At 58.0% G+C, this 20,347-nt stretch overlaps 1 protein-coding gene across 1 annotated transcript; it reads right to left on the minus strand.

The window, feature by feature from the left end:
- Positions 1-2,701: 2,701 nt before the first annotated feature.
- NPM2 (nucleophosmin/nucleoplasmin 2) lies at positions 2,702-12,408 on the minus strand. Its single transcript, XM_062199031.1, has 6 exons — positions 12,331-12,408; positions 12,112-12,197; positions 11,906-12,031; positions 3,965-4,058; positions 2,898-3,070; positions 2,702-2,740 (listed from the first exon to the last, which is right to left on the minus strand). Exons 1-6 carry the CDS (start codon positions 12,386-12,388, stop codon positions 2,702-2,704), a joined length of 576 nt encoding a protein of 191 aa, XP_062055015.1. The 5' UTR covers positions 12,389-12,408.
- Positions 12,409-20,347: the final 7,939 nt, after the last annotated feature.

Raw genomic sequence — 20,347 nt, forward strand, 5'->3', positions numbered from 1 at the left:
TAACAGCTGTTTTGGGCTCAGCCTGGGGGGCTCTGGGGCACACAGCAGGACAGCCAGCAGTGGGCCCCGGGTGGGGAGGTGGCACAGAGCACGCCCATCCCTGACCCTGCTCCTGGTGCTTACCGGCCATGCGGGCTGTCTCGGGTTCCCAGTCTATAGAAAGGGAACAGGCTGGGGCTGGCATTGTGGTGCAGGGGGCTAAGCCACTGTGGCCACCCCATATGGGAGCGCTGGTTCAAGTCCCAGCTGCTCTGCTTCCAGTCCAGCTCCCGGCCAGTGTACCTGGGCCCCTGCACCCACATGGGAGACCCTGATGGAGTTCCTGGCATCTGGCTTTACCCTGGCCCAGCCCTGGCTGCTATGGCCATTTGGAAGATTTCTCTTTCCATCTCTCCCTGTCACTCTTAATTAAAAAAAAAAAAAAAAAAAAAAACCTGGCTACCGAGGCTCTCAAGTGCCTCTTTCTTCGGCTTAGTTTGTTTGCCTTAACAGCCTTTCCCCAGACTGAAATGCGCTGGGGCAAGGGGGAGGGGAACAGGACAGGGTTCATTAACATTTGTTGGGAGGGGGCTTGCAGGAGGTGATTAGGGAGGTGAGAAGTGGCTGGGGCTACCACCTCTTCATCCCCACCCCTAGTGCCAAGTTCAGCACCCCCCAACCGGGGGCGTCTCACGCCTGCCCCTCCTGACCGCCCACCTGGAGGCCTGCCTTGTGGCTTGTTGGCACCTGCTTCAGCCCCAGCCCACCCCTTCTCCTGTTGAGATCTGGGTAGGGGTAGGGGCAGGGCAAAGGGCATGCTAGCCACCAGGCAGTCTAGCTGCTTAGCTATCTCATGCTCTGGGATACCTGCTGCTGGCTCCCGTATCAGGTGGTCACCAGTTCGGTGACCTTATATGCCCCACCCAGCAGCACTGGACCAAGGCGCCGGTTCAGGGCTTGGGGTGGGGAGGGGAAGAGGCCCCCTTCGACCACACTTGGTGCTGACTCCTGCCCTTGGCTTGAGACCTCCTGATCCTCCTGTCTCTCCCTCTTAGCACCAAGGGCTCCCGGGTTCCCCAGCTGCACCAACAGCCAGGCACCTCAAGATGGCGCCTGCAAAGTCCACCTGCTGGCTTCCCACACAGATGTGACCTCCCCCGCCTATACCTGGGGTCATGGGCAGGGCCCTGGAAGGGGTTGGGGGGCGCCTCTCTGCTTTCCACCCCCCTGCGGACCTCCCCTGAGCATGATGGAGCCCTGCCTACCCCACCTGGGTTTCCCTGTAGGTGCCCAGCTTTGCACGAGTGACAGCTGGCCCCCGACAGGTACCATGAGGTCCCAACACAGGCTCTGCGCCCTTGACAGCTGCCTGAGGGCAGAGTGGGAGGGGGTCACTCCCCCTGCCCTGCGCTAGTCCCCCGTGGGACCTCAGCGGCTGCGGTCGCGGGGGCTGGGAGGAAGGTGGACAGGCAGAGCGGAGCGCACAGGACTGGGGCTGCCGGCGGGGCTCGGGGCACTGGGTCCCGGCTGCCCTCTGCCAGGCACGGGGCTGGCGCAGCCACAGGGACAGGAGAGCTCCAGAATGCAAGGCGGCGGGGGGCGGAGGGCCAGACAAAGCGAAACTTTATTGTGCCCCCTCCTGTCCAGGGGCCCCTGAACCCGTGGCACCCCGACACAGGCACCAGGCGCTGGCTGCTGCGGGCTCCTCACTTCTTGGGTGCCGGCTTCTTGGGTCGCGGCGTGGACTTGGCCTGCGGAGAGCGGGAGGGCTCTAGGCTGGCACTGGTTCCCCGGCCTGCCAGAGGCCCGGCCCCTCCCGGCGTCCACTCACCTTGTGCCCCGGGCTCTTGTCCCTGAGACTGGACCTGTGCGGGGCAGGGTTGGGAGGGAGAGGCACTCAGCCCCGTGCCAGCAGCTCGGCCCCTCCCGGGTCCCCCCACAGCACCCCGAGGCAGGTGGGCTGCTTTTTTTTCTCCTTCTCATCTGTTTTATCTATCGCACGTGTCTTTCATTTGTTGCAAAAGGAATGCTAACTAGTACATTGCACAGAGTATGGCCAATAGACCGTAGAGAGTACATCTCCATACATCCCAGCATTGTGCACACAGGGGGCGGGGGCATTTTTCTTTGGAGACTTTTCTGGGGGTGGGGGGTTGAACTTCTAATGACACGTGAAATAACACGAGAACATTCGGGAGCATCCTATCGCTCGGTGCACTGCAGGCTGCGGACTTTGACCAGCGCCATGGAGGCGTCCACCGAGATGCCACGGCGCGCTTGGTCCACTGCTCCCTTGCAGATGTCTGGAAGGCTTCCACGCCTGTTATTCCACTAACGTCCTGATAAGCTGCTCAGGGTGCAGAATTTCCCCATTTGGATAGGGTTCTTGGGAAGGAATCGGTCAGCAGAGAACGTGTTCCCCTCCAGGCTGCCAGCCCATGTGTGCCTGTGTGTGTGTGTGTATGCCTGTAAGTGCCTCTGCGGGTGTGTATGTGTACCTGTGTGCTTGTGTGTGTGCGCACCTATGTATGTATGTGCCTGTGTGCGCACCTGTGTGAGTATATACCTGTGTGCTTGTGTCTGTGCACCTGTGTGTGTAGTATGTGCACCTGTGTGGGTCTACGCCTGTGTGCCTGTGCATGCACAAGCCGACAGCACCATGCTCTGTCTAGCACTCCAGCCTGGGCTAACAGATCGTGACTAACCTGGTAGGCAGAAAGACTTACCTCACTGCCGCCTCCTCTTTCGCCAGCTTTTTCTTCTGGGAACAAAGAACAAGCGTTATGAGGAGAGCTGGGGGCCCCGATCCGTGAGGGTCCTGCCTGGCACCTGGCCGGGCCTGCACATAGCCCCTGGGAGGCCCAGCCCAGGTTCCCGGGAGCCAGCACCTGGCTGAGCCTCCTCGCTCCTTTGCCCACCTTAGCAACACTCGACTGCTTCAGAGGCGCCTGCCTTTTGGCTGGTTTGACAGGGCTCTCCTCTAGGGAGATGTCCTCCTCCTCCTCTTCATCGTCATAGTCCTCATCTTCCTCCTCCTCCCCCTCCTCCTCCTCTCCCTCTTCTTCCTCTTCCCAGTCTGGGTCTGAAGTTTCTGGGGTGGCACAGGAAAGAGGAGGAGCGTCTGGGTCTCGGGGCCACGCCCACCCGCCGTCCAGGGCGCTCTGGGCCGCCCATACCCAGGGCTGTCCCTGCAGCCTGAGCAGGACCACTCCCCGTGTGCTGGAGGCATTGAGGTGGTGGGACCCCTAAGCAGTGGGGCCCTGTGGGAGGGGACTAGGCCCTGAGGCTCCGCCCACACAAATGAATGAACGCTGAGTTGGGGGGGGTCTGATCTGGGGATCAACTCCCCTGGGACCGGGGTGTCCCACGGTGATGTGGCTTTCCTGGCCTCCTGCGTGGTTTCTGCTATCGCCCCAACCTACACCTTCCCCAGCGCCCCCTTCTCTGCCACGGCGTGATGCATCCAGGAGTCCTTACCAGGCCTGGACATGCTCCTTGGGCATTCTAGGCCCCAGGAGCAGGAGCGAAGCAACCCTCTTTTTCTTTTTCTTTTTCTTTTTTTTTTAAATAAAGTCCCCAGCCTTGGGAATTTTGTTACAGCAGCTAAGTGAGCCAAGACCGGAGGCACCGGCCACAGCAGGCTAAGGGATGCAGACCTTGTCCTGTGGAGGCAGGGCCTGCTGAGGGCCCTGGGGCCTCAGAGCAGACGTCAGGCCGCAGGGCACAGACCCTGCCCCAGCGCTCCCTGGTGCCAAGGGCGCTTCTTGAATATTTCACTTCCCCCTCCCAAGTGTTCTGGGGAGACCAAGGCCAGTGCACCCCACTCTCGTTAACCTGAGGGCTGAGGCCCATGCAAAGGAGAACTGGGGCCGGGACCCTCCTCTCCAGGGTCGCCTGTGGGCATTTTGGCCCACAGTTCCCGTGTGTGTAGGCCCTGTACTGTCAGGCTCCTCCCCCAGCCCAGCCGGGACTCACCGGGACTCACCATAACATTCCTTACCACTGATGAACACGGGGCCTGAGCCTGCCCGCAGCTGGAACGTGATGGGAGGAGACAGCTCCAGATCCACCATGGCGACCTGGGGGGAGGGGGTGGGGCGGAGTGCTCAGGGCTCACCCCACCCCCACACATGCACATCCCAACATGCACACACGTGCACAGCCCTCATACACACCCACACGCACGCAGATGTCCACGTGGCCTCACTGTGTTCCCAGCCCTCTCCCCTCCTGGCTCGGGTGGGTTCTGCCCAAGAACAGGAACTTGACCACCTGTCGCCGGGATGGTCACAGAGGGGCTTGTGAGCTGGGGGGAGGGTCTCCCTGCCGGGGCTGGCCTGTGGCCAAGCCCTCACCTCACAGCTTCCAAACAAGTAGAAGAAAAAAGGGGGGGGACTTTAATCAGTCTAATAAAATGTAGGAAAAGGAGAGGAAAAAGAAAGGCAAGGAAAGTGGAAATGTAAAGTACATGCCACAGTGCCAATCGTATGTCTACCATTGTGGGAACAAGCAGCACCTGGCCGGGTAGATTCAAATCCAGTCCAGGGGCCGGGGTTCCACAACGCAGTCAGGCAGCTCCATAGGATGGCTGCGTTCCACCTGCCGGTCCCTGGGCTTGAGGCTCGGCTCCATCTCCAACTCCAGCTACCTGCTAATGCACACCCTAGGTGGCAGGTGGTGGATCAAACGTCCCTGGCGCCTACATGGGAGACCCAGATGGAGCTCTGGGCTCTTGGCTTCAGCCTGGCCTATTCCTGGCTGTTGTGGGCCTCTGGTTCACTCCACAAATGACCCAGAACAGCAGCGGCTGGGCCAGGCCGAAACTAGGAGCCAAGAGCTCCCTCTGGTTCTCCCATATAGGTGGCAGGGGCCGAAGCACTGGGGTCATCCCGCTCTGCCCCCAGGATGCATTAGTGGAAAGCTGGGTTGGAAGTAGAGTAGCCAGGACTCAAACTGGCACTCCAGTTTGGGCTGTGAGCATTCCAAGCAGTGGCTTAACCCTCTGTGCCGCTGTATCCACCCATACGTTGCTTCGTCATCACCAGAAACCCAGGCTCTCTGTAGACTGTTGCTCCACTGTCAACATATGGCTTCCAGCTTATGGCCCAGGATGGCTGCTCAGGTTCCAGCCATCACATCCACAGCGGGAAAGAAGGACTAAAAAGGTCCCTTGATCTCTCTGTAAGGACACTTTGCAGATGTTAAAGTCCTTTTGGGCTTCTGGCACCGGCAGCTGTGGTGCAGCGGGTTAGTGCCCTGGCCTGAAGCTCCGGCATCCGGTTTGAGATCCGGCTGCTCCACTTCTGATCCAGCTCTCTGCTATGGCCTGGGAAAGCAGTAGAAGATGGCCCAAGTCCTTGGGCCCCTGCACCCGCGTGGGAGACCTGGAAGAAGCTCCTGGCTCCTGGTTTTGGATCAGCGCAACTCCAGCCATTGCAGCCATCTGGGGAGTGAACCAGCGGATGGAAGACCTCTCTGTCTCTACCTCCCTTTGTAACTCTTTCAAATAAATAAAATAAATTGTTAAAAAAAGAAAAAGCAACCCTTCTGCTTCCATTCAGTTGGCTAGAGCTTCATGGCTATGCCCAGCTCAGATGGGCTATCACTGGCCCCAGCCTTGGGACCAGCTCTGATTTCCATTACTACACACAGCCATGGTGGACACTGAAGGACAACTGGGCAAAAAGTACGGGGTCTCGCTGTACGATTTCTTTTTAAAGATTTATCCATCTATTTGACAAGCAGTTATGCAGAGAAAGGGAGCGAGGGAGAGGGAGAGACAGAGGTCCTACCTGGGTGGCAGGGCCCCAGCACCTGGGCCATCCTCTGCTGCTTTCCCATTAGCAGGGAGCTGGATCGGAAGCAGAGCAGCTGGGAACCAGACCAGTGCTCCAACACGGAGTGCCAGTGCCCAGCCTACTGCAACCACACGCCGGCCCCTCAGATTATTTTTTTAAGATTTATTTATTTGAAAGAGTTATACACAGAGAGAAGGAGAGGCAGGGAGAGAGAGAGAGAAAGGGAGGGAGGGAGGGAGGGAGGGAGGGGAGATCTTCCATCTACTGGCTCATTCCCCAATTGGCCACAATGGTTGGAGCTGCGCCGATCTGAAGCTAGGAGCCAGGAGCTTCTTCTGGATCTCCCTTGCAGGTGCAGTGCTCCAAGCACTTGGAGCATCTTCTGCTGCTTTCCCAGGCCACAGCAGAGAGCTGGGTTGGAAGTGGAACAGCTGGGACTTGAACTGGTATCCATATGGGATGCCGGCAGTGCAGGCGGCAGCTTTACCTGCTACGCCACAGCATCTGCCCCTCATATTATCTCTTACAACTGCATTTGAATCTACAGATAGAATTAAACAGTGAGAGAGAGAGAGACAGAGAGAAAGGTCTTCCTTCCATTGGTTCACCCCCAAATGGCTGCTACGGTTGGAGCTACACTGATCCGAAGCCAGGAGCCAGGTGCTTCCTCCTGGTCTCCCAAGCAGGTGCAGGGGCCCAAGCACTTGGGCCATCCTCCACTGCCCTCCCAGGCCACAGCAGAGAGCTGGACAGGAAGAGGAGCAACCGAGACAGGATCTAGCGCCCATATGGGATGCTGGCTCCACAGGTGGAGGATTAACCAAATGAGCCATGGCGCCGGCCCAAATAAATAAATCTTTAAAAAAATCTCTAATGATTTGGAAATTGAAAAACACATATACTTTGAAGTATCCCAGGGGTTGAAGATGGAAACTAGGAAATAGTGTGAGTTGGGGTGAATGCTTGGCCCAGCGGTCACAGGATCCCACTTCCGGGTCCCGGGATTGAGTGCCACCCCCACTCCCATTTCTAGATGCCTGCTAACCTGCACCCCAGGAGGCAGCAGGTGATGGCTTAAGTATTTGCATCCCTGCCTCCAGCAAGCAGGCCAGGCTTGAGCGCCTGGCTCCTGGCTTTGGCCTGGTCCAGCCTGGGCTGTTGTGGGCATTTAGAGAGTGAACCAGTGGGTAAAGATCTCCTTCATCGTCCCGTCTCCCTTTGACTCTCTGCTTTTCAAATAAAACAAGCAATTTACAGCAGACTACAATTGGAATTGAATGAAAATGAAAATACTTCTCAAAATTTGTGAGTTGGAAATAGAATTTTGCCTTGAATTATATCACAACAAAAATACACTAGAGGCAGTGCTGTAGCATAGTGGGTAAAGCCGGCACCTGCAGTGCTGGCAACCCATATGGGCGCCGGTTTGAGTCCTGGATGCTCCACTTCTGACTAGTTCTCTGTTATGGCCTAGGAAAGCAGTAGAAGATGGCCCAAGTGCTTGGGCCCCTGCACTCACATGGGAGACCTGGAAGAAGCTCCTAGCTCCTGGCTTCGGATCAGCACAGCTCCAGCCATGGTGGCCATCTGGGGGAGTGAACCAGTAGATGGAAGACCTCTCTCTCTCTCCCTCTGTCTCTCCTCTCTCTCTGTAACTCTATCAAATAAATAAATCTTTAAAAAATACCCTAGAAAAAAGAGGAAAGATCTTAAAAAAAACTGTCAATAATATAAACTTCTGCCTTAAGGAGCCTTAAGGAGCTAGATGAAGAGAAAGTGAAAACCCAGACAGGAAGTAGGGTTTCTGCTCAGGAGTCCAGGCTGTGCTTGGGACGCCTGCATCCTGCGTCAGTGCCTGGGGGCAGGACCTGGATCCACTGCGGATCCCGCTCCCTGTTAATGCACAGCCTGGAAGGCAGCAGCTGGTGGCCACGTACTTGGTCCCTGCCGCTCACGTGGGAGACCCGGATGAATCCCAGCTCCTGGCTTTGACCTGGCCGGCTCTGACTGCTGCAGACATGTGGGGGACAAACAGCAGATGGAAGACTCATTTTTCTCTCTGTGTCTCTAGCTTTCAAAAAAAAAAAGGAAATAAAAATTTAAAAGACGAAATTAAAGAAAGGCCATAAAGAACAGCCTAAAAAAAAAGCAAAAGTAGATAAATGAGAGAAAAATGGACAAGACCAAAAGGTGGCTCTTGAACAAGGTTGACAGAACTGTTCCATCTGCAGGCAAACTGGACACGCTGTGAACGAGAGAAGCTCCACGCTGCCCGTGGGACGCCCACAAACGCAGACCTCGTACCGGTAGCAGACAGGGAATGGACAATGTCACCAGCAGCTTCCTGCTAACGCATCTGACAAGGCAGAGCGACTGAACATCACTGGTCCACACGAGAGAAGCTCTCCCAAGGGCGGGAGCAGTCTCCCGTGTGTGACAGACACTTAACCAGGCCAGCGCCGACCCCATGACTCTCCCTAAAACATTTTTATTTGACAGGCAGAGTTAGAGAGAGAGAGAGAGAGAGAGAGAGAGAGAGAGAGAAAGGTCTTCCTTCCATTGGTTCACGCCCCAAATGGCCACCACAGCCGGCGCATCTCGCTGATCTGAAGCTAGGAGCCAGGTGCTTCTCCTGGTCTCCCATGCAGGTGCAGGGCCCAAGCACTTGGGCCATCCTCCACTGCACTCCCGGGCCACAGCAGAGAGCTGGCCTGGAAGAGGGGCAACCAGGACAGGATCGGTGCCCCGACCGGGACTAGAACCCGGTGTGCCGGCACCGCAAGGCGGAGGATTAGCCTAGTGAGCCGCGGTGCAGGTCTCCCCCTAAAACATTTAAGAAATACCAAATCTATAGAACTCTTGCAGAAGCCAGAAAAAGACCACCTTTCTAATCATTCCACGAGGCTAGCATCCCCCCAGATAGTAAAGTCAGGCAAGAAAGCAACAGACCAATATTGCCTCTACACAGACACACAAATATCCTTCATAAAAATATCAGCCAATAGGGGCCGGTGCTGTGGCGCAGTGGGCTAAGGCGCCGCCTGCAGTGCCAGCATCCCATATAGGCGCCAGTTCAAGACCCAGCTGCCCCACTTCCGATCCAGCTCTCTGCTGTGGCCTGGGAAAGCAGTAGAAGATGGCCCAAGTGCTTGGGCCCCTGCATCCATGTGGGGGATCCGGAACAAGCTCCTGGCTCCTGGCTTTGGGTCGGCTCAGCTCCAGCTACTGTGGCCATTTGGGGAGTGAACCAATGGAGGGAAGCCCTTTCTGTCTCTCCCTCTCTCTGTCTGTAACTCTACCTCTCAAATAAAAATCTTTGAAAAAATTAGCCAATAGAACCCAGCACTGTATTATAAAGTAATACATCATGATCAAGGGCATAGCGATTTACTCCAGGATGCACAGGACTTCACAATTACATTTGCCACCCAGCAGGATAAAAGAGGGCAAAGTCACCTCAACAGAGGTGTTAGGGAATCCTTAGGGAGCCAACACCTGTGTGACAAAATGTCTCAGCACACCGGGGTAGGCGAGGACATCTTCAGCCAGGTAGAAAACACCCTGACTTAACTCTGCTCAGACTGCTTCCCCTAAGGTCTGGCGCAGGGCAGGCCTGCGCTCACCCTTGGTCCTGCGCCGCCTTTGAGGGGCTGGTCAGGGGGGTAAGATAAGAAATGTGAGGCGTCACACGAGCACTGAAGTTCTACTGTCTGTTCGCAGACGACCTGCGTTTAGATGTGGGGGAGCCTACGGGATCCAGACCTTGCTGTAGCCGGTGACTCCTTAGGTTCAATCCCCAAAGCCCAGGCAACACCACCACCACCAGATAAACACACACATAATTGGACTACATCGAAACTAAGATCTCTGTGCCGTCAATTCTGTCATCGGGAAAGTGACGGCAGAAGAGATTCCGGATCATCCAATAAGGGACTCGCGTGCAGGATGTAGAACTCCTACAACTCAGAAGTTTTAAATTTGCAAACAAACTCAGATCCGGTCTTAACAAATGAACCAAGACATGGCTGGATGACATTTCGCCAACGGCCCCTAAGCATACGAGGAGATTTTCAACATCAGGGCTGTTTAAGGGGAGACAGATCAAAGTCCCAGTGAGCTGCCACTAGACACCCACTGGGATGGCTCACCTCCCTCTGGAATAGACCACATTGGAGCCAAGGCGACTGGAGGTAGCCGAGCTGGGAAGTCCTGCAAAGCCAAGCAAGACAGGGCCAGCCTCGTGGCTTGGGGGTTAAGCCACTGCCTGTGACGCCGGCATCCCATATGAGTCCCGGCTGCTCCACTTCCCATCCAGCCCCCTGCTAATGCTCCTGGGAAGGCAGCGGAAGATGGCCCAAGTGCTTGGGCCCCTGCACCCACGTGGGAGACCCAGAAGAAGCTCCTGGCTTCCATCTGGCCCAGCCCCAGCCATTGCGACCATCTGGGGAGTGACCCAGCGGATGGAATACCCCCCCCCCCAAAAAAAAAAAACACCTCTGCCTTCCAAGTCAATCACATGTTTCAGACCAACGAAGTAGAACAAAGCTGAGCAGGAGAGGAGCGATGGGACCAGGGCGGAGCAGGTGAGTGGTGAGGCCGGGAGAAGGCAGAGTGTGCTGGGGCCGTGGATGGGGAGCGAGAGGAGGGGGCTCTGTCCTGATTGCAAGGACAGCTCCCTACCGGCAGGGGGTCAGGTATGTGGAGGGAGGTGGGGGTGGGGCGGAGACGGTAGATAGGACCAAGAAAGGGGATTTAGATACGCCAGGTTCCCAGGTTCGGATCAGCTGCTAAGTACATCGAGCTGGATATAGGACCCCAAGCCTTTCTGGGTGCAGGCATGGAGCGGGGAGAGGGCCTGGGGAGTGTGTGATAATACAGGGAAGAGTGGCCTCGGGCAGTGTACACAGGGGTCTCCCCAGCCTGGCCCGGGGGCGCGGTCAGGGGACCTGTTCTGTGCTCGGTCGGAACGACCCTCATAGCTACACCCCCTTGTCCACAGTTTATAGGCCGGCCTCCCTTGTGGACACACAGACAAGAAACAAAGAACAGACTGCGGGATTGGAAAAGCAGACCTAGAATTTACGATACGAGCCAGTTCGTGTTTCTGCCAGGAGCGTGCAGGGACTCCGCCATGGGACTGCTCATGGATCCCACCATCACAATGGGGACAGAGAGAACCCGGGAGCTCGGGAACAGAACAGCATCGGGTAGGATTTCACCCTCGTTCGTGGCGAAAAAGAACATTTTAAAGGCACAGTGGGACTAGAAGGGTGAACACTCCATGCAGAGCACAAAGCCTTGGTGACGGACCAGGAAGAAGTGTCGCCTCCATCACACCCAACCGGCATTGCTCCGGGCGGCCCAGCCCCCATGGCGAAACACGCACGCGCACACACACACACACAGACTGAAACCCAAACCTGCCCTTACTCTCAGCGATTATTTGCTTAGGAGACCCAAGAAAACCAATTAGAAACAAGAGAAGTTCCCAGAATACACAACCACCATGCAAATCGTCAACAGCGTCCCTGGCACCATCAGGGAAGTTTAAAAACGCAATTTCGGGTGCAGGCGTTCGGTCCAGAGGTTAGGAAGAGACCTGGGGCATTGCCTGCACCCCGTGTGGAGTGCTGGGCTTCCGTACCCGGTGCCACCTCTGACTCCAGCCTCCTGCTTATGGGCATCCTGGCAGCAGCAGGTGGTGGCTCGGGTAACTGGGTGCCTGGCACCCACGTGGGGGACCCCGCTGGAGTTCCCGGCTTCAGCCTGGCCCAGCCCTTGCCGTGGGGAGTGAACCAGCAGATGGGAGCACTCTCTGTCTCTCTCTCTCTCTCTGTCTCTCTCTCCCTCCCTCCCTGTCTCCCTCCCTCCCTCTCTCTGCCCCCCTCTCTCTCTCTCTGCCTCTCTCTCTCTCTCTGCCTCTCTCTCCTCTCTGCCTCTCTCTCTCTCCTCTCTGCCTCTCTCTCTCTCCTCTCTGCCTCTCTCTCTCCTCTCTGCCTCTCTCTCTCTCCTCTCTGCCTCTCTCTCTCTCTGCCTCTTTACCTCTCATATATATAAGGACATTTTCAAAGTGTAATTCTGAAGACCCCCGCTGGCGCGCGCTCTGGGGGTGGGCTCTGAGGGCTCACCATGGGCAGGACGGAGGCCTGCAGGGAGGCAATGGTAACAGGCGACGCCTTCCTGTCCTCCTGGCCGGCTCCAGGCACCACCTCCACCCGGTTCACCTCCTCCTTGGCTTTCTCCCCCAGGCAGATCTGCGTTGCAAACAGAGGCGTGGGGCTGCCGCAGCATCCAGCCTGCTGTTCCCGTGGGGTGGGGGGCGAGGGGCACCCACCGTGTTGAGCCACAGCCTGCAGCTCTCCTTCCCCTCCACTTGGGGCTTCCAGGTCCAAGTTCGCTTCTCCTGATTGAGCTCACAGCCTGCGCGGGAGAGGGGAGGGGGGAGTGGGACAGAGGGCGGAGGAGAGCAGGGGGTCCTTCCAGAGGGGCTCGCTCCCCCCGCCCCCGCCCCTGGCGCCTCTGCTCGGGCAGAACGAGCTGCGTCCTCACTCACCCCAGAGCAGCGTCCTCACTGCCTTCTCAGCTGTGCTGCTGCTGCTGCTGCGGTTCATGGTGCTGGGCAGGTGGGGGCGCTAGGCTGGCAAGAGGGGCGCCTGCTGTGGGGCGAGGCCCTGGGCCACTCTCCGCGAGTGACACCAAGGACCCACCAGCAGCTGGCACTGGGCAGGCCTTGTTCCCCGCCCCAGGGCGCCTGCCCCGGGGCAAAGGTTTATCAGAGACTCCTGGATGGCAAATGCCAAATGTCCCAGGGTCCAGAGCATCCCTAGCCCCTCCAACCCCCCCACCCCAGCAGCAGTCCCGGGGTCGGGTTAGAGAGAGGGAGGAAGTTACGGTGACTACCTTGCAACAGGAGCCCTTACTGATTTCATGGTAACCAAGTAGGTAGTGGGCTCTCAGTGGCTCCAAACGTAAACAATTGGTAGAGGAAAGGCTGGTTACCCTGATGGGTTACCCTGATGGGAGCAGCGCACTGCCCACGCCTGCAAACATCGCCTTGTGCCCCCCTCCAAAGATGTACAAGGGGGCCCGGGGTCCTGGCGCAGCGAGTTAAGCTGCCACCTGGGACGCCGCCGGCATCCCACACTGGGGTGCTAACTTAGTCTCCGCTGCTCCATTTCCAATCTGGCTTCCTTGCTAACGCTCCTTGGAAGGCAGAGGAAGGCAGGCCAAGCGCTTGGGCCCCTGCACCCACGTGGGAGACCCGGTGGAGCTTCCGCTATTGTAGACACGTGGGGAGTGAACCAGCAGATGGAAGATCTCTCTCTGTCATCACCCTCCCCTTCAAATAAATAAATAATAAATCTTTTTTTTTTAAAAAAAGAGGCACAAGGATTATATTAATCAAATGATAATTAACCCTTGTTGAATGTGAGGGAAAAAAGCTCCGAACAGGGGCTGTCATCGTGGTGGACAGGTGAAGCCACCAGCTGTATGGGCGCCAGTTCAAGTCCCGGCTGCTCCACTTCTGGGCCAGCTCCCTGCTAATGCTCCTGAGAGAGCAGGGGAGGATGGCTTGGGCCAGCGCCAGCCCCAGGCCACTGTGGCCCCTTGGGGAGTGAGCCAGCGGACAGAAGATGGATCTGTCTCCAATTCTGCCTTTCAAACACACAATGAAATCTTAACAACAACAACAACATAATAAAACCCCTACGCAAAGAGTGGTACCCATGGGAGAGAGAGAACTGGCGTTTGTGCCCTTTGCCCCCTCCCAGCACCTGCAGGGCCGTGGCTTTCACGAGGCTCAGGGAAATCCGGGTGCGTGTGCCCAGTGTGGTGCCAGTGGCACTGGTGTCCCCCGAGGCCTGGACCCCGCTCGGCCCCTCCCAGGCCTTCCCCACCTACTGCGCGGCCACCTTCAGCCATCACTGGCTCCTCCCCTTCGCCAGAGGCTGGCTGTGCCCACCTGGTTGTTAAGAAGCCTGGGAGGGCGGGAGGGGGCCAATCAGCCTGAAAGAGGCAGCCCTCCCTCCCCACCAACCCCCATTCTCCTCTCAGGCGCTGGGGCCTCACCTGCAGTGTTGTTAGAACAGGTGCGCCCGCGCAGACCCGGAGGACCCAGCCAGGTGCGGCCCATGCTGCAGGCCCAGAAGCGCTCGGGAGAAGCAGCCGCAGGCCTGCAGGAGTGTCCCCAAGCCTCCTGGCCGGTCGGGTCGCTGCGGCGGTGAGTACCCATGGCCCCATGCCTCTGCCGACCACGTGTGAGACCCGGAGCTGCTCTGCCTCTCGGCCTACACGGGCGTCACAGGCTTCACGGTGGCTTTGGGGCGCGTTTCGCGGATGGCGAGTGATACGGGGCATTGTCAAGTAGTGCTTGTGGTTGGCATTTGTTTTCTTTGTTACTAAGCTTGCTTTATTAGGTTGCTGATGTGTTAGGGAGTTTAGATTTTATTCTATTTTTCATATTTTTCCTTAATTATTTATTTGAAAGGCAGAGCTACAGAGAGAGAAGGGGAGGCAGAGAGAGAGAGAGAGAGAGAGAGAGAGAGAGAGAGAGAGAGAGAGAAAGGTCTTCTGTCCCCTGGTTCACTCCCGAAATGGCCCCAATGGCCGGAGCTGAGCCGATCTGAAGCCAGGAGCCAGGAGCTTCTCCCTGGTCTCCCACACAGGTGCAGGGGCCCAAGCACTTGGGCCATCTTCTGCTTTCCCAGGCCACAGCAGTTAAGTGGCTTGGAAGAGGAACAGCTAGGAATGCATCCAGGCCCATATGGAATGCTGGTGCTGCGGGCCAGGGCTTGGCCTACTATGCCTCAGCGCTAGCCCTCGAGTCTGCTAATTTACCAACAGCGGCCACAAAGGCAGGGCCGAGCCAGACAGAAGCCATGAGCCTGGAACTCCATCAGGTGTCCCGTGTGGACGGCTGGGGCCCAGCATCTGCTGCTTCCCCAGGTACAGTAGCAGAGAGCTGGATCGAACTGTGGCAGGGGCTGGCACTGCGGTGTAGCGGGTAAAGCCACCACCTGCAGTGCCCGCACCCCATATGGGCGCCGGTTCAAGTCCTGGTTGCTCCTCTTCCAGGCCAGCTCTCTGCTGTGGCCCGGGAAGGCAGTGGAGGATGGCCCAAGTGCTTGGGCGCCTGCACCCACATGGGAGACCTGGAAGAAGCACCCGGCTCTTGGCTTCGGATCGGCACAGTGCCGGCTATGGCGGCCATCTGGGGGGTGAACCAACGGAAGAAAGACCTTTCTCTCTGTCTCTCCCTCTCACTGTCTGTAACTCTACCTGTCAAATAAATTAAAAAAAAAAAAAAAAAAGGATCCGCAGCAGCCGGGACTGGCACTGGTGCTCACGGGCCGTTGCTGGGGTGGGAGGCAGATGAACCCGCTGGGCCTCTCACCATCAGGTGTGTAGGGGGTGTTCTGCAGGCTTCCTTGGTTGAGTCACGAGTGCTTACGTTCCTACCTTGCTGAGTTTGTTTTTTTTAAGCATCATGAACAGGCATTGTGTGTTATGTGTTTCTTTTTATTTTTCTTTCTTTCAAGATTTATTTATTTATTTGAAAGGCAGAGTTACAGAGAGGCAGAGAAAAAGAGAAAGGGGGGGAGAGGGAAAGGGAGAGGGGGGATGAGAGAGAGGGAGAGAGGGGAATAGGTGGGGAGGGGAGAGGGGGAGAGTGAGGGAGCCAGCGAGAGGGAGAGCAAGCAAGAGAGAGGGAGAAAGTCTTTGATCCGCTGGTTCACTTCCTAGATGGCTGCAATGGCTGGAGCTTCACCAATCTGAAGCCAGGAGCTTCCTCCAGGTCTCCCGTGTGGGTGCAGGGGCCCAAGCACTTGGGCCATCTTCTGCTGCTTTCCCAGCAGAGAGCTGGATGGGAAGAGGAGCAGCCGGGGCTCAACCCGGTGCCCATGTGGGATGCAGGCGCTGCAGGCAGTGGCGTTATCCGCTGTGCCACAGCGCTGGCCCCATGACATCTTTTTTGAGATGGATTCCTCCTGTTGTGCACGTGGAGTGTGCAATTATTGATGTTTTGGAATGCAGAATCAACCTTGCTTTGGGCATTTTACAGTTTGGGGGTAGAGGAGGGGGAAGGGGAGGGAGAGGAGGAGGAGGGAAGTGTTAGGACCAAGGCCGGCCAGTAAGGTGGGTTTGTTGGTTCAAGTCGTTGGCAATTTCCCATCATTCCGGACTCCTGGGGGCATAGGAAGGCGTGAGGTGATGTCATCGTTATCTGGCTACCTCCTGCTGCCTGGGGGGGTGGGGCATAGAAGGAGAGCAAGGGTTCCTTGGTGTTGGAGTAGGGTGGTCTCAGTGCCTTCTCGGGTAGCAGTGTGGGAAGTGGCGGTCACTCGGCCTGTCAGGAGCTCGTGTCGTGATCGGCAGAACAGGGCGGATAGGTTAGCAGAACCAAAATGACTGTTACGGGCTGTGGGGACAGGTGGGAGCCCGGTGGGAGCCTGGTGGGGCTGTCTCCACAGGTGATGGCCGCGCCCTGTCCCCCTGCCTGTTCCCGGGACTTTTCCATCTCTTCCCGAAGCGTGCCACACCTGTTTAACGCAGCAGCAGCATTCTTCCCCCAAGAACAAGCATAGCACACCCCCCCCCCCATTTTCTCCCATGGTTAGAGGTCTGGGCCTCAATGGTTTTGGGGAAGTACTGCCACCAGAGAATCACCTGGTCCTGGCGATGTCTGAGACTACGCTGTCTAGGGATTTTCTGCAGGCTCTGGACATCTCTCGAACTCATCTAGAGGTCCCTGGTCTGGCAGTTTCAGGAGTGGCCACAGGTGGGATAGGACTCCGGGGCCAGCTAATGGGGGCCAGGGCTGGGTTTGGTGTGTGCTCAGGAAGTGGGGTGACAAGGATGGGAGGAGCCACTCATCATCAGTGGTCAGATGTGGGAGGGGAGTAGATGGGCGAGGGTACGGGGTCCCATCCAGCTGTAGGGAAGGCACGTGTGAGCCTGATCCCGGTGGACGGAGGATTCTCCCGAGTTTGCTTCTGGGCATCCCCACGAGACAGTTCTGGGGCGGAGTTTGATCCAGTCGGCACTCGATGCTAGGGAGCAGGTGCTGAAGGTAGCACTCGGATGGTACCTTCAGCTACAGAGAGGGTCTAGAAAACAAGGGCACTTATTGCCATAGTGGATTCATGACCGGCACCCAGATGAGTGTGGAGAATTAGTAGTACACAGATAAAACGAGCAAAGTGGAATCCTGGCTGTGATGGCCGTGGTGAGGGCTGGTGTTCGTGTTGAGCTGGCTGGCATGATGGGCGTCTCAGACACCAGCCTTGCAGGGTGGGTGTGGGGAGGAAAGATGCGGGGAGGGGAGGGAATGGGACATCATTGGCAGTCTTGAAGGGCTGGGGTAGGAAAGACTGGAAGAGGGAACCCAGTGTGGGGAGGGAGAGCTCAGATTGGGCGCAGCATGGGGTGTGTGTAGCATGTAAGGGGCGGGCTGGGTGAGTCGCAGTCAGGCTTGGCCAATCACCAGTCGATGCACCTGTGGCTGTGGAGTAGGCAGTTTTGAGAGCTGTGGGGGCTCCATGAACAGTCTGTGTCCGTGTCTGTTGTATGGCCCCTGGCAGTGAGGCGCAGGCTCTGCATCACAGGGCCTGGCCCAGGGTGAGGGTGAGGGCCAGGGGTTTGGTGTTAGGGTTCAGGTTGGGATCATGCTTCCGGCGAGGAGTCCGTTACACGTTACATTGGGGTTGTCTGGCTGCAGAGAGGTTGTGGGAGACGAGCGTGGTGGCTGAGGTGGCCCAGCCATGGTGAGGGTGAGGCCCAGGTACAACCCTAGCATGGGGGCCGGGAGGGATGGGCGGAGGTGTTGGGCATAGTGAATGCGCAGGCTGGGGAGAGAGAGGCCAGGTTAGGACCAGCAGAAAACAGCACAGCCTCGTCGGGAAGAGGAACAGGAGCGCTGAGAAGTTCCTCGGCACACGCTAGGCCCGTGGGCAGGACTGGGGCTGTGACTGCAGCCAGGGACAGGGGGTGTGGACAGGGGAGGGGTGGCAGGGGGAGGGGGCAGCAGGGGGAGGGGTAGCAGGGGTGTGGACAGGGGAGGAGTAGCAGGGGGAAGGGGTGGCAGGGGGAGGGGGTGGCAGGGGTGTGGGCAGGGGAGGTGTAGCAGGGGGAGGGGTGGCAGGGGTGTGGGCAGGGGAGGGGTAGCAGGGGGAGGGGTGGCAGGGGGAGGGGGTGGCAGGGGTGTGGGCAGGGAGGGGTAGCAGGGGGAGGGGTGGCAGGGGGAAGGGTGGCAGGGGTGTGGGCAGGGGAGGGGTAGCAGGGGGAGGGGTGGCAGGGGTGTGGGCAGGGGAGGGGGTGGCAGGGGGAGGGGTGGCAGGGGTGTGGGCAGGGGAGGGGGTGGCAGGGGGAGGGGTGGCAGGGGTGTGGGCAGGGGAGGGGTAGCAGGAGGGGTGGCAGGGGTGTGGGCAGGGGAGGGGGTGGCAGGGGGAGGGGTGGCAGGGGTGTGGGCAGGGGAGGGGGTGGCAGGGGGGGGTGGCAGGGGTGTGGGCAGGGGAGGGGTAGCAGGGGGAGGGGTGGCAGGGGCATGAGCAGGCATCCTGGTGAGCCGGGCGTGTCGGCTAAGGATGTCAGTGGGGCTTATTTGCAGGGGATTTGGGGGCTTGGCCCTCGATTTGGGGAGGGCCAGGGGCACTTGGTCCAGTGGAAGTGTCTCCGTGGCCAGGTTGGTCAGGGTGTTTTGTGGGTCGTACCTTCCCTGAGGACTAGGGATGGTATGGAATAGGGACTCTCAAGGACTCTGGAGGTGTTGGATCACCTGTTGGGACCTGGAAGACGGGGATTCTGGCTTGTCATCCAACTGACGGGGGGCTCCAAAAGGAGGGAGCTCATACCAGACGGAGGTGGCGGTGGACACCTGTGTAGCCGGGAGGCCACAGCCTACTCTAAGAGGAGCTTAAGCTTTCCTGCCAGGGACGTCCGAGTGACCGACCCGCCAGGCGGGGGCGGGGGCAGGGAGGGCAGAGATCCGTGTGCATGATGGGTTGGAACGGGAGAGGGGTGCAGACTGGAAACCCGGGTGGCCCTCCTGCCAGTGGAGCAGGAGTCAGATGGGGTCAGAGAAACATTTAGAAAGATCTACAGTGACTCAGGTTGGGGCGGGAGAGGTTGTGTAGGTTCCCGCTAATGTCCCCACTACCCACAGGGTGAGGTGGCTTGGAGGGAGGCCAGGGGCTTGGGCAAGTCTTACCCAGGGTCCCAGGTTAGCACGGTAGGAGCACGCAGCGGGGGAGCCTGGGGGAACGTGCCTGGAGGCATTTGGGCTGGGGGCCCTGACTGGTTTAAAGGTTTGTGGATGTAATGCTGATGGGAGGAGTTTCTAGGGGTCTCTCCTCCTGGTTGACCTCATCCTGCTATTAAAGATTCGGGAGGCAACATTCTTTTAAAAGATTTATTTATTTTACTTGAAAATCACAGTAACACAGAGAGAGAGGAGAGGCAGAGAGAGCAAGAGTGAGAGGGAGACAGAGATCTTCCATCCACTGGCTCATTCCCCGGATGGCTGCAACAGCCAGAGCTGCACTGGTCCGAAGCCAGGAGCTTCTTCCAGGTCTCCCATGTGGGTGCAGGGGCCATCTTCCACTGCTTTCCCAGGCCATAGCAGAGAGCTGGATCAGAAGTGGAGCAGCCGGGACTAGAACCTGCATCCCACATGGGATGCCGGCACTGCAGGCAGGTGGCGGCTCTACCTGCTACACCACAGCACCGGCCCCAGGGAGGCAACATTGAAAGCTCCTGCTGGGGCGTTCAGAGTCCTTGTTCTACTTTCTCGAGTTTCTCCCCATGTCCGGGGCCGGCTGATGGACTCCACGTGTAAGGAGAGTGGTCCCTGCAGGGGTGCTGGGACACAGACTGCTAAACTTAGTGCTGGCTTCCATGAGTCAGGTTGTCACCCAGACCCTGGGTGACTTCTGAGATCTAACTATAATTGGGTGTAGGACTTCACCATGCCTGCCTGTGGTCCCTGGGCAGGGCGGCTGCGCCCTCAGGTGGGTAAGTCCCGGAGGTCCTGTGTGGGTGGAGCATCGCCGGCTGCTGTGAGTGGGGTCCTGTTTTGCTAGTCAGGGCGGTCAGCATGTTCACGGGCTGCTTGTCAAATGCCAGCCTGCTTGTCTAAAGTTCATGTGGAATGTAAAATATGACAGATACTGGCCAGGTGAGGAGGTGCACCTGTCGCACGGAGGCGCTCCTGGTGGCATATCCTGGATCCTCAGGGTAGGAGTCAGGCTGGCCCTCCACTTTGGGATGTATCAGTCACAAAGGAACAGAGATCCGGACCATGGCTGCTGCTCTCACCACCTCCCAGAGGGGGACATGTGGTGAGGAGGAGGAGGATATGGGGAGGGGTCTGGAGGGAGAGGGGGCTTGGAAATCGGGTCGGGGGGTCTTGGGTGTGTGGCTTTCTGGGGAGCTGGGACACAGACCGCAAGGGGCAGTGGGAGCAGATGTAGGGGCCTCTGGGCACTGGCCATTTCATTGGGGAAAATTATTCAAATCCCGGGGAGGATTGGGGTCGAGGGTCCCGAATTCGGGCCCATGATTCTGGTTGCCCG

Source organism: Lepus europaeus, chromosome 8 (genome assembly GCF_033115175.1).
Source record: "Lepus europaeus isolate LE1 chromosome 8, mLepTim1.pri, whole genome shotgun sequence".
Classification (NCBI taxonomy): Eukaryota; Metazoa; Chordata; class Mammalia; order Lagomorpha; family Leporidae; genus Lepus; species Lepus europaeus.